This window comes from Terrapene carolina, unplaced genomic scaffold (genome assembly GCF_002925995.2).
Source record: "Terrapene carolina triunguis isolate 2854851 unplaced genomic scaffold, T_m_triunguis-2.0 Scaffold233, whole genome shotgun sequence".
Classification (NCBI taxonomy): domain Eukaryota; kingdom Metazoa; phylum Chordata; order Testudines; family Emydidae; genus Terrapene; species Terrapene triunguis.
The window spans coordinates 414,755-428,233 of record NW_020664584.1 but is presented as its reverse complement, the minus strand read 5'-3'; the positions used below and the strand labels follow the sequence as shown (position 1 = coordinate 428,233).

Here is a 13,479-nt window from a genome sequence, read left to right as displayed (position 1 = left end):
GACCCGCCGCCAAAGACCTGGAGCGCCGCCGGGTGAGTAAAAATTAAAAAGGTGCCTCTAGCCAGGGAAGGGATTCTCTGGCGCTTGCCCCCCACTCTGGGCGTCCCTGCCACTGGGCGCGGGGCCCTCTTAGGCGTGGGGCCCGATTCGGGGGAATTGGTGGAATTGGCCTAAAGCCGGCCCTGGCCCCATGCCTGTTCCCTGGGGCCTGCCCTCAGGTAGGTAGAGGCCTTGAACCAGATGCAGGGCAAAGGGAGAACATCCCTGTTGTGTGATCCAACAGCTGAGCCCCAGAGCCAGTATTTATATGAGTGCCCACTCAAATACAAATCGCCAGGATGCAGCAGGGCTTCATCCACTCAGCCGCCCAGGGTGGTTTAAAAATAGTTTTATATAGTAGACAGCAAATGGATGCCCCTTTAACTGCCTAGGTGACAAAATGCCTACAGGGCACCAGTCTATGCCCCTACTTGGAACAGCTTTATGTACCCATACAGTATGACACTATTGCCCTGTGTGTGTACTCTTGGTCTCGTAACAGAGGGTAAAGGAACACGGCTACAGTTCTTTAGGCACCAAACTTGCCCTGCCATAAAGTTATGAGTGCTTTTTGAAACTCTTCTGCAAGCCAGAGCATTTCAGTAACTCTGGCTACCACTATATGCTGTCACTACCTATTGCACCATTGAAAAGGCCAGAATTACTGAATTATGGACAGGTGAGAGAGAGATGTGGGCTTGGGAACTGGGCAGTTCTGAGCTCCAAGCCTAGATCTGACCCTAACATTGGATTTAATCTTTCTGCTTCCCTCTCCTCATTTGTAGGACACGGATAATGCTCGTCTACCTCTCAGCAGGGGTGAGGATTAATTAGCTAATGCTTTGGAGATGAAAAATGCTGAGCATTATTGCTGGTACTGATAGTGATATCAGCAGTAAACCTCTCTGTTCTCTTTCCCCAGCTGTGACTTCAGTACCTGTAATATCCACAGCACATGGAGTCTTGCTTTTTGCAGCAAGTAGAAACTTAAAATAAGGTGGCTTTAAGGTCTATTGAATATACTGTTCCACACTTCATGGTTTGATTTGTTTTCTGTCTCTGCTCTTAGGGGAGAGGAATGCTGAGGAAGCGAGTGTCCTCTATTCAAATCGAGCTGCCTGTTACTTGAAGGATGGAAATTGTAGCCTCTGTGTTAAGGACTGTTCAGTGTAAGCATCTTCTGTCTAGAGAAAAGCTGTGTTTGTTTTGAATGATATAGGATTGAATATAGTATCCGCTATATATGTCCCCTGTTACTGGGTGACGATACTCTGTCCTGGCATAAGGATGCTAATCAATCTTTATTGGTCTCTCTTCTACTCTGTTATGAATATTTTTACCATGTTGGGTCAAGTAGGGGCAGATTCTGCTCTACGCACAGGTGTAACTGAGAACTAGATTTGGCTCATAATTTATAAAGAGTTAGGCCAGGGACTCTGATCACCTCCCATCCCCAAATGCCTCTTTCCCAAACAAACATTTGTAACGGAATATGGCATGGTAGAGACTTGCTCCTCAGTAAGCGGCAAATTTAAGACTAAGGCTATGAGATCCTAGACAGGCCTGGAAAAGCCCACATAGCTCATCTAGGGTGTGCCTTCAGTGCCACACAAAAAAAGTGTTCTTAGCTAATTTGGGTTAGCTAATCTGAGATAACTCTGGTTTAAAATAGCAGTGATTTACACAGCAACTTGACATAACCCTAATCTCCCCCCTCCCTCTCTGTAGGAAAACAGTAGCCAGATGCTCTTGCCTTTAGGCAACAGTTTATCTGTATAGCACCAATAGCGTTCTGCCTTAAACAGTTTACCACCTTCTACAGCTAGTGCGGTGGGATTCTGTGGTTGCCATGTCAAGATTTCTTTATAAATCTTAGAAATGCAAAGTTTAAAATGTTTGAAGTGATGGTGTAGCCATCTTGGTCCCAGGATATTGGAGAGACAAGGTGGGTGAGGTAATATCTTTTACTGAACCAACTTCTGTTGGTGACAGTGACAAGCTTTCAGATTTAAAAAAATTATTAAAGCAAATGTTAAAATAATTATATAGTCCATAGGAATAGAATACCAATGGACATTTATTAAATATTTTTGGATTTTTTTATACATTTTCAAATATATCAATTTCAATTACAACACAGAATACAAAGTGTACAGTGCTCACTTTATATTTTTTATTATAAATATTTGCACTGTAAAAATGGCAAACAAAAGAAATAGTATTTTTCAATTAATCATACAAGTACTGTAGTGCAATCTCTTTATCATGAAAGTGCAACTTACAAATGTAGTTTTTTTTTGTTACATAACTGCACTCAAAAACAAAACAATGTACAACTTTAGCGCCTACAAGTCCACTCAGTCCTACTTCTTGTTCAGCCAATCGCTAAGAGAAACAAGTTTGTTTATATTTATGGGAGATAATGCTGCCCGCTTCTTGTTTACAGTGTCACCTGAAAGTGAGAACAGGCGTTCACATGACACTTTTGTAGCTGGTGTCGCAAGATATTTACATGCCAGATGAGACCATATTCATATGCCTCTTCATGCTTTAGCCATCGTTCCAGAGGACATGGAGATATACCTATCTCCTAGAACTGGAAGGGACCCGAAAGGTCATCGAGTCTAGCCCCCTGCCTTCACTAGCAGGACCAAGTACTGATTTTGCCCCAGATCCCTAAGTGGCCCCCTCAAGGATTGAACTCACAACCCTGGGTTTAGCAGGCCAATGCTCAAACTACTGAGCTATCCCTTCCCCCTAAAGACTCCTGTTAAAAAAACAATTTGTGACTGAACTCCTTGGGGGAGAATTGTATGTCTGTTTTACCCGCATTCTGCCATACATTGCATATTATAGCAGTCTCGGATGATGACCCAGCACATGCTGTTCATTTTAAGAACACTTTCACTGCAGATTTGACAAAATGCAAAGAGGATACCAGTGTGAAATTTCTAAAGATAGCTAAACAGCACTCGACCCAAGATTTAAGATTCTGAAGTGCTTTCCAAAATCTGAGAGGGATGAGGTGTGGAGCGTGCTTTCAGAAGTCTTAAAAGAGCAATACTCTGATGCGGAAACTACAGAACCCAAACCACCAAAAAAGAAAATCAACCTTCTGCTGGTGGCATCTGACTCAGATGATGAAAATGAACATGCGTCGGTCTGCATTGCTTTGGATTGTTATCGAGCAGAATCCATCATCTGCATGGACACATGTCCTCTGGAATGGTGGCTGAAGCATGAAGGGACATACGAATCTTTAGCGCATCAGGCATGTAAATATCTTGCAACGCTGGCTACAACAGTGCCATGCAAACGCTTGTTCTCACTTTCAGGTGACATTGTAAACAAGAAGCAGACAGCATTATCTTCTCCAAATGTAAACAAACATGTTTGTCTGAGTGATTGACTGAACAAGAAGTAGGACTGATTGGACTTGTAGGCTCTAAAGTTTTACATTGTTTTATTTTTGAATGCAGATTTTTTTTGTAGATAATTCTACATTTGTACGTTCAGCTTTCATGATAGAGATTGCACTACAGTACTTGTATTAGGCGAATTGAAAAATACTATTTTTTTTTTACAGTGCAAGTATTTGTAATCAAAAATAAATATAAAGTGAGCACAGTACACTTTGTATTCTGTGTTGTAACTGAAATCAATGTATTTGAAAATGTAGAAATTAGAGATGGAAAACTTTACCAAGTCTCCACTACTGCAGGATTTGTTCCCTACAAAGCAGTATGTGAACACAGTTTGAAATATAGCCACACATTTCAAGACTGTGCCTTTGAAAATTTGGGTCATAGAAGGTTAAGACTGGACAAGCTCCCAGGTGATAATGGTACCCACATGGGAGAATCTGATATTAAAAAAATTGACCTTCTGACTACCTTTCTGATGAAATTAGCTCAGGTGGCCCAGTGAGCTGTGTTGCTTTCTCCCCACTGATCTAGTGCACTGGACCTGGTCCCTTTTGGAATCAAACCCCTACTGAGGCGGGCAGCAGCCTATGAAGCTCTGGAGAGATACCAGTTGGCCTACGTGGACTACAAGACTGTATTACAGATTGATTGCACTGTACAGGCTGCACATGATGGTGTCAACAGGTAACTCCTAACTCTGTACTGTTACACAGACCAGAATGAAGACTTGAAAGTACAGCAGAGCTCATTCAGCTGCCTCTGCGAATCTCAGCCCCATTTAGCTGGGATGATTGCCTGGGAGCAGGTTGGGTGCATTGGAATGCTTCATAAATGGTAATAGATCCGATTGTTATGCAGCCTAGCACTGTTTCTGTGGTGAGAGTTCTTTGGTGATATTTGCTGCCAGTACTACAGATGTCTGTTCCTGTCAAGTTGTTACTTCCCTTTATTATAGCTGGGAAATTATTCCATTTGGCCATGCAAGTTTTCCATATTTTATATAATGCTTATTTTTAGGCAACTAACCAATTACAAGTGGCCACATTCCAACCTGAAGCCTCCTTGGTACCTTTCTGTTCCCAAGACCAGGTCTATATGAACACAGTGTTCTACTAAGCCTCTGTGCTGCTCCATATATTCTTATGTTTCACAGCACCGGTGAATTCTAGTAAATTCATAGTTCCCATCCTAGCAGATCTTTCTGCTTTTGGTATTGTCAATACTGAGAAGAGACTCCTTTCATTTAAACCCATTGTGTATGAAGAGCCTAGCTTTGCTTTTCACAAAGGGAGAGAGAAACGTTCCTTAGCACCTGAGCTGACAGAAGTTGGCAAAAGGGGCCCTGGACAAGAAATATGGAGAATATGTAAAGACTGAAGCATGTTTGAAATGCATTTTAAGTTTGTTGCGAAAGAGTGTATACCATTAAATTAAAAACTGCTGGTTGTGGTAACTGGATAGTCTTTTCTTCTTTTAAGCTTCCTTTCTGAATGGTATTATAGCCACAGACTTCCTCTGTTCATTTACTTATTGCCCGGAATATCTAGATCTCCTCATGAAGAAGCATGGCCTTGTGGTTCAGACCCGAACTGAGATTCAGGATGCCTTGGTTCCAGTCCTGGCTCTGCTACTGCCTCACTGTGTGACCTTGGGGACAAGTCCTTTAACCCAAAGGCCTCCATTTTCCCACCTGTAAACTGAAAACATGTCTACCATGGGTGTATGTGAGGTTTAAGTCATTAAATACTTGAACTACTCAAATGGCAAGCACTAAAATGACAGTTTTTTACCCTAAGGGCACATTTTCCTAGCTACACGCAGTTAGCAAGGTTGCATGCACAGCAGTTACACAGTATTTGCCTGCAGATGCTCAGTTAGGAGCCTGCCTATTGAAATTGAGCACTGTTCTGGAAAGATGGCCTGTTCTGTCAGCAGACTTGATAGCTGCACAGCCTATATCTCTATTTCCAGAATGACAAAAGCCCTGTTAGAGAAGGATGGCCTCGAGTGGCGCCAGAAGCTCCCACAAATCCCTTCAGTTCCCGTTTCTGCTCAGCGAAGATGGGACTTTCCTCCTGCAGGAAGCCAGGCGGCTGCCCCAAAACTCAAAGCAACTGAAACTGCATCTCTAGAAAAACAAGGTGAGCCTTTCCTGTGTTTAGATGGCACATGGAGTTGTGGGACTCAGACGGGACAGTAAAGTACAAGGCATCTGCTAAACTTGGTCTGGTGCTTAAGGCATTGGCCTTGGTCTCAGTTCCTGGCTCTGCCACAGACTCCCTGTGTGACCTTTGCCAAGTCACTGAACTGCTTTGTACCTCAATTCCCTGTCTCTAACATAATACTTTCTTTCTCCCACCATTTGCCCATAACGGTAAACTCTTTAGGGCAAAAATTGTCTCTCACAATGAGTTTATCCAGTGGGGTGCTATTCTTGCTTGGCACTTGTAGGCTTTACTATAATACATATAATAGATACTAATAAACCAGTCATTCCATCCTGTATCATGCTGTGGACAAGCCACCACCTTGGGATTCTTGAACTCTGCTGAACAAGGAATGGATGGGATTGCAGCTTAATCTGATTTAAGTACAATTCAGAGAGTAAAACCAGGTGTGTGATTCTCAACCTTATCCTCCTGTGGCCTTGATCCCTTCAGGCAAGTCTAGCCATCTCTTATTCTCAGTAAATCTATGGCAGCACTCAGATATCTAGGTGGGTTTCTGTCCAAAGATAGTCTTTCCACAGTACAGATTTCTGTGGGAGAATTCAGGCTTTTCTGTGGTTGCTTAGGCTTCCATACTTAAAAAAACCTTACTTTTTATTAACTGTATTGATCACCGTCATTAACAAATGTGACTGCTTAGCTCTTTCATTTTTACGTAGCACTATGTTCTCTCAAATACAACTTCCAGTGCCTACTGCTGCTATGATTGAAAGAGCAAAAACTTTGAAGCAAGAAGGAAATGAACTTGTGAAGAAAGGGAACCATAAAAAAGCTATTGAAAAGTACAGCGAGAGTCTAAAACTCAGTAACCAGGAATGTGCAACTTACACCAACAGGTAATGTACAAGCACCTATTATTCTATTTCCCTTTGGGGCACTCTTTAAGTAATTCCAGTAACTCTTATCGAATTTGGACCCAAGCCTGCTGTCTGATGCCCACACACCGCTCCCACTTAAATGAATGGGAGCCAGGTGCATGCATGAGGGTAGAATTTTGCCTTTAACATCTATTAGTGTTGTTCTTTGATCAGAATACATAGCTTTGTGCACGTGTGTGGGAGATTAGGTGAAGCATTTTCTCCTCATAACAGATGTTTGCTCCGCAAGTGGAGATCCCTTTGTTTTCTAAAGTGGCTTTGAGGCGCCTGTATGGAAATTGTAAGCTTAAATTGTTAGGTTTTTATTCCTGTCAAATCTTTAGTTCTGCTAAGAATGTTCTGTTTTTTGATGGTCCTACTCTCCACTACCTACAAATAATGGTGTAAGGACTTATCCAAAACCTTTACTACTTGTGGTGCTTTTGAAGGCAGCTGCAGAGAACCTTCCAGGACTGTATAGATAGAAAATTGCAACCTTAGAAATTCTTAGTGACAGCTGGGGACTGAAAATTATTAATTCTTGCAGATTTGTGGAGCAATTACTTTTTTCTCCCCTTTTAACCAAAACCAGTTTTGAGCTCAGGAAATAAGATCCTTGATTGTTAGTACTTCATTCTAAGTTTATAGAGGAGGTTTTTTATTAAAGGGCAGTTTGTGACAGGGCAGAGGTTGAGATGAGACCTGCTGTGGGTACACACATGCTGCACAGTGAGATGCTGTCTAGCCTTGTTTTGAAAAACGCTTTTAATCTCTGCCAGTCAGTGCAGGGTTTGTACAGTGACTCTTTCCAAGAAAGAAACTTGGATAAGATTGAATATAGTGCCCCAAAGCAGGGATTGTTGTAGCCCACCACTTGAAGCCTAAAACCTTTAACTACCATTGTCTGTGCTCCAGAGCTCTTTGTTACCTGTCTCTGAAGCAGTACAAGGAAGCAATACAAGACTGCACAGAAGCTCTGAAGCTAGATGCTAAAAATATTAAGGCATTTTACAGACGCGCTCAAGCATTTAAAGAACTAAAGGTAAGTAACTGCAAACGCGTTTCAGACCCCTTTCAGGACTGGGATAGAGAAGCCATGTTCTCACAAGCATCACTGAATCTTGAATCCACAACTGTAGAGTTTCCACAGGCCTTTTATAACTTGCCTCTGTGCAAAACTACTACAAATCTGCTAGCTGAGGGTTGGTACATAGTGAAGGGAGATTCCTAGTCATTTCACTGGCTGACAGCTGCATGGATATGTGTGGATCTTTCTCTTTGGGAGAACAAAGAGACCTGAATCAGGGTGTTTGTCCTTTTATAGCTATCCTGCAAGTCAGGTTTTCTGGAAACAGTGCTTGTATTACCAAAAACTTACAATCATGGTTCTTACTAAGTCATTAGCAGCTACCTTCACCTTTATGTGGATTTCTCATTTGCTAGCTTCAGGTCTCTTGGTGTCTTGAGTTTCCTGATAAATTCCTGGAAACAGCTAGATCCTGTGTTTGGGGCACTGAAAATGACTATAGAGAGATGTTTTGGCAAACAGCCTAGATCTTAAACTACAGCTAATTGTGGGGTTCTGCAGTATTTCATCAATTAAAGCAGGACATGTAATCTAGGTGTAATATTAGAATATCTGTGAGACTGGAGCAGGTTAACGCACGAGCTTCGTCTCCTGTATAAACTGAGTGCCTTTCTAGTCCCCAATTTATGTGCATTACAGAACAGCTATGCAGTTGTCAGTCTCTTCTGTGAGAAGCATATGTGAAGTAGAAGGGGCTATGGCAGGTAGTGTTTCAGCGTGTGAGCTGAAGGCCAAGTTTTAAAAATGTTTGCCTTTTCAGTTTTCTAAAAATGCATTTTGCTTCTAGGATTACAAATCAAGCATGACTGACATTAACAGCCTTCTGAAAATTGAACCAAAGAACATAGCTGCACAGAACCTACTGCAAGAATTGAACAAGAACTTAAAATAAAGAGGAGCATGAAATCTGTCTGCTCTTTACTGCAGAAGACAGGCTTTCCTTTTAATACTGATACAGGGGCCAAACACTGTAGGGCCAGCTCTGAAACCTACCGTCCCGATTTGCCGAGTAGTAGCTAGTTCTCGGCTGCTTAATTACACGTACATTAACGTGAACCATCTATATCAAACCTGGTATCTCCCTGTAAGATCTTTAAAAGTTTTAAATGATCCTGTCTTTGAGAAGCATTCAGGTTAATTTCCTTGGTATAAGGTAATTTTGTAAACTCATTATTTATTTAAGTTAATCTGTCTGCAAAGATGGGTGTGGGCTGGGGCATGTATTCAAGAGCAGTAAACTGAGTTTATGGTAATATGTACTCAGATTAGAGAGAAGCAGATCTGCTGTGTATACTGCTTCTGCTTGCTTAAACAAGCCCCTTACAAAGGCTGCTGCATGAGAAATTAAAGTCATGGTTTCCCTAGCACAGTTCCAGATCCTTTAAATGTGAGGTGAGACCTCTACAAGAATAAATGGCTCAGGTGTTCCCTGTCTTAGCTGGTGCCTACTGGCCCAAAGCTGCTTTTGTTTAGAGTAACTGTTCAGAAGCTTGCAGCAGCTTCGACATAGCTCTTATCCCCCACAGAAACAACCACCAAATATTTAATTTAAAACTGCCTTGATTCTGTATTTGTGGGCTATCTTCCATGCACTGCTGAAGTTTGGGTCCTAGCAACTTTGAATTTTCACAACTTCTTTCTATCTAACATTTTAGCTTCTGTTTGTGTCTTGATGACCAGCTGCTATTACCACTAGTACAGGGAAGAGGGTGTACAATAGTATCCCACATGAGGCCTCTGATGTGAAGAACTACCTTCCTCTATCACAGACTTACGAACATGTTATACTCTGATTCTTCCCATCTAGTGGTGGCAAGGAGTTATCTTTTAATGCTGAGATCTAAATAGGTAACAGGATGATTTGTTTGGCAAAACTACTGTATGAACAATGCAACTTCTATTAAAAGCCAGCATATGTTACAGCTGTGTGTTTTTATTAGAATTGTGTATTTGACATAAGGGTTTGGGTGTACTATGTTACCATAATTGTTGCTGGGACAGCGAATATTTCAACCTTTCACCATGATAAAGTACTATTTTATTTGTCCTTATGGTCAAAGAGCATCTGCTATGCAGTGTCACTGCAGAAGTCTCATTTATGCACTGATAAAAACACAGCTATTTTCTGAACTTCTATCATGGTGTATGCTTAGGATGTTAGATTGTTGCATGGGCAGAAGAGAAGCCTTGCAGATTAGCTACAGTGTAAAACAGAAGTGCTGACAAAGCCTCACTGGAGATGTTTCCAGGACACTTACTACAAGCAGGGATTGATTACTTACATTGAAGTACACTCAATGCAAGTTGAAGGACGTGCTATTTTCATTTCCACTCCTAATCCCTTGTAGGGTTGGTGTGGCATGCCCTTGCTCTCTCACAACAGATCAGTATTTCAGGTTCTATTTACCTCTACCTTAGCTGAATTCAAGAATTAGAAAATGCTCTCACTGTGTACCATTTACACAGATCATCCATCCTTGCTGTAAAAAAAGCTTTGGAGAGGGCTGGGGCCCTCTGCTGCCTTATCTGGGTCTAGCTGAGGATCTATTCACTACACAGCTGTGTTGTAACACTTCACCTTTCATTGTAAAATCACTGCTTGCCTTTGTAGCTGCAAAGATGTCTACAGCAAGAGTAAAACAGTAGGTCTAAGAGGCCCCCTTCATCTCACTCAAGATGCCATGGGCTCTTTATGCTATAGCTATACTACAGGCCATTCTGCTGCAGACACAAGTATCTACTGTTAGGTATCTCCCTGTTGTGCTGGGTCTGCCGGCAGCTGCCTTTGTCTGCAGTCTTTCCCAACAGAGCGAGCTGATTGGATAACAGCACCTTCTCCCTCTAGGGGCCCATAGATCCAGGAAGCAGGTGGTTAGGGAGCCAGTTAAGCAAAGTGTAGGCTGGTTAGCTGGATTGCCTCACAGTCCCCAAGGCACTGACCTGCTGAGGCTGGCTATACTCTCCGTTCCTGGGCACATGTTGGTGGGGAAAGAGTTTGAGTCAGGCACAACTTCGGAAGAGCAGAGGCTGATGCAGTGAAACTGTGCTACTTGGAGAGAAAAGCAAAATCCACCCTTAAAAATAAATTGTCAAGGAGTATTTTCCACTGAGCCACAGCTGGTGTTGGGGAGATAGAAATGAAGGGTAGTACATGGCTGAGTAAGTTATTACCATGCTATTTAGAGGTTGGTGCTATTAAATTTGGTCCCATTGTTGCATATCATACATGATCCTGCCTGTAGGCCAGGGGCTATCAACCTTTCAAGACTGGTGTACCCCTTTCTGGAGTCTGATTTGTTTTGTATACCTCAAGTTTCACCTCGCTTAAAAGCTACTTGCTTACAAAATCAGACAAATAAGCACACTATTCCTGACAAATTGCTTACTTTCTTTGCCATATAATTATAAAATAAATCAACAACTATAAATATTGTACTTACATTTCAGTGTATAGTTATATAGAACAGTACAAACAAGTCATTACCTGTATGAAATTTTAGTTTGTACTGGCTTCACTAGTGCTTTTTATGTAGGCTGTTGTAAAACTAGGCAAGTATCTAGATAAGTTGATGTAGCCCCTGGAAGACCTCTGCGTACCCCAGGGCTATGCATACTGCTGGTTGAGAACCACTGCCCGCCTAGGCCATTACTATTTGGTGTACAGGTGTCTGGTACTCATACTGTTCATATCACATTGAACTACACTTTCTTTACCCCAAACTGGAAATGTTTAGATGGGAAGAATCAGGCAATCAAAAAATGAAACAAACCGCTTTCTATTATGGAGCCTAAGCTCCAGGTACTAACTGTGAACACAGCGCATTCATGTAGAAGCTTTTCACAGAAGGTAGCCAAAGGACATCATCAGAACACAGGAGAAAGGGAGCATCATCTCCTGTTAGGTCTTGGCCCAGGGCAGAATAGGCTATTTCTGCTGAAGCTCAAGAGTGGCTCTACCCAGGAGGTAGCAGTTACTCACTTTTACAAGTGTGATTGCTGCTTATAGACCTTAGCTTCCCTCACACAGTTTTCCCCATGTCCTCTCCCCCTTCAGTTGTATGCCGTAAGCTGTACATCTTTGCCATCTCTGACTAGGAAGTCCATGAGGGACATAGTTTAATGCTAAGTATTTCTAACAGCCAGTTCAGTCCCAGCTCTGACTAGGGTGTCATAAGTGAAAAGGTGCATTATTGATTACTAACATTTCTGCAGGCAATAAACTGAGTCTTTGCCCAAGAGAGGCCAACAACTGAAACAGCAAAACTGGCTGTGATTGAGAAGGGAGGGTAGGATGAAGAACATGACATTTTCTAGTCAAGATAATGGCATTTCACTGGTGTGCAGAGCAATTCATATTATTTTGTGTTTGTAACACTTAATACCTTTTATACCAAAGGATTTTTATGTAAATATAGCAGACTAACCCCGTCACTACTATTGGAATCCCTCCCGTTCACAGGAGTTGCCATACTTGATAGACCTAGTAGAGGGGTAGCCGTGTTTGGTGCTTTTTACAGATCCAGACTGAGTCCTGTGGCACCTTTAAGACTAAGAGATGTATTGGAGCATCAGCTTTCGTGGGTGAATACCCACTTCATCAGATGCATGTGTCTGATGAAGTGGGTATTCACCCACGAAAGCTTATGCTCCAATACATCTTAGTCTTAAAGGTGCCACAGGACTCTCTGTTGCTTTCGATAGACCTAGGCTCTGAGCTAGTCTAGTATTGTCTCCCCCAGGGTGGCCAGCACTAGATGCTTTACTTCATATCTGCTTAGTGTGACATTTTTACATCTTCCATAATCTGTCCCCCACACTAGCTCTTGATCTCAATGAGTTGCACAATTTGGTTGGATTTCACAGAATGTCCCCTTGTTCCTGTGTTAAGAGGCAGGGAGAACAGAAACTCCCACTCTGCCATCTCTCTAACATTCACTTTTCCATATTTTATATCCCCTCTTATCTCCTTTCTAAGATTAATGATCCCACTCTTTTCAGTCTCTTATGTTTTTCCTGTTTCTCCCCCCAATCATTCTTGGGGCCCTTCTCTCATTTCCCTTTATTTCTGCAATATCCTTTTTGAGATGGAGTGACCAGTACTACACTCAGTATTCCAGATGAGGCTGCACCAGTGATCTATGTTACATGGAAAATAAATTACGTAGAAAGAATGTTAAGGTTGCGGAATCAAGCACTCAAGTTAGGAAATGCCAGAATTAAGATTGACAGTACAACCTTACCTTAGCACCCCATGTCATTGTGCATTCATTAGTCTATAATTACATGATCACATTCCCCCTCTCACCCAAACAGCATTCAGCAGAGGCAGACACCCAGCATGGAACCTGCCAAACTATAGCTGTTTGGGCAAAGATACAAGCAACTGAAGGAATGTGTCAGGCAACCTTAATTATAGGCAGCACTACCTGCTGTGCCTAGAATAATGGTATCCTAATATTTTCTATATTATGCATCCCATTCCTTATGCATCCTAACATGTTTGCTTTTTTTGACCACATCTGTACATGGAACAGAGGTCTTCATGGAGCAGTACACAGTGACAAGCAGGCCCCTTTCCGGACTGCATGCAGCTAAGTTAGAACCAAGCAAGACAGTGATTTATTTTTTTTCCTCTCCGGGGCACATCACTTTGCATTTATCAACACCGAGCTTCATTTGCCCATTCACCTAGCTTGGTTACATCTCTTTGAAGTTCCTCACAGTCCTCCCTGGTCTTGACTAACAGACAACTGTGTCATCTACAAGTTTTACTGCTTCATGGCTCCCCCCACTTTCCTAATCATTAAGAAGATACATTAAAACACTGGACCTAATACAGAGTC

The 13,479-nt window shown here is 42.1% G+C and overlaps 1 protein-coding gene across 1 annotated transcript in view; it reads left to right on the top strand.

Annotated features, from left to right (window-relative positions):
• TOMM34 (translocase of outer mitochondrial membrane 34) overlaps nucleotides 1–9,556 on the top strand; it is a 10,171-nt gene extending 615 nt beyond the window's left edge. The window contains exons 2-7 of the mRNA XM_026656755.1: nucleotides 1,063–1,208; nucleotides 3,996–4,148; nucleotides 5,436–5,605; nucleotides 6,381–6,528; nucleotides 7,465–7,591; nucleotides 8,424–9,556. Of these exons, the coding sequence (XP_026512540.1) occupies nucleotides 1,063–1,208; nucleotides 3,996–4,148; nucleotides 5,436–5,605; nucleotides 6,381–6,528; nucleotides 7,465–7,591; nucleotides 8,424–8,528 (849 nt within the window). The 3' untranslated portion in view covers nucleotides 8,529–9,556. The remainder of the gene's footprint in view (nucleotides 1–1,062; nucleotides 1,209–3,995; nucleotides 4,149–5,435; nucleotides 5,606–6,380; nucleotides 6,529–7,464; nucleotides 7,592–8,423) is intronic.
• The last annotated feature ends 3,923 nt before the right edge of the window (nucleotides 9,557–13,479 follow it).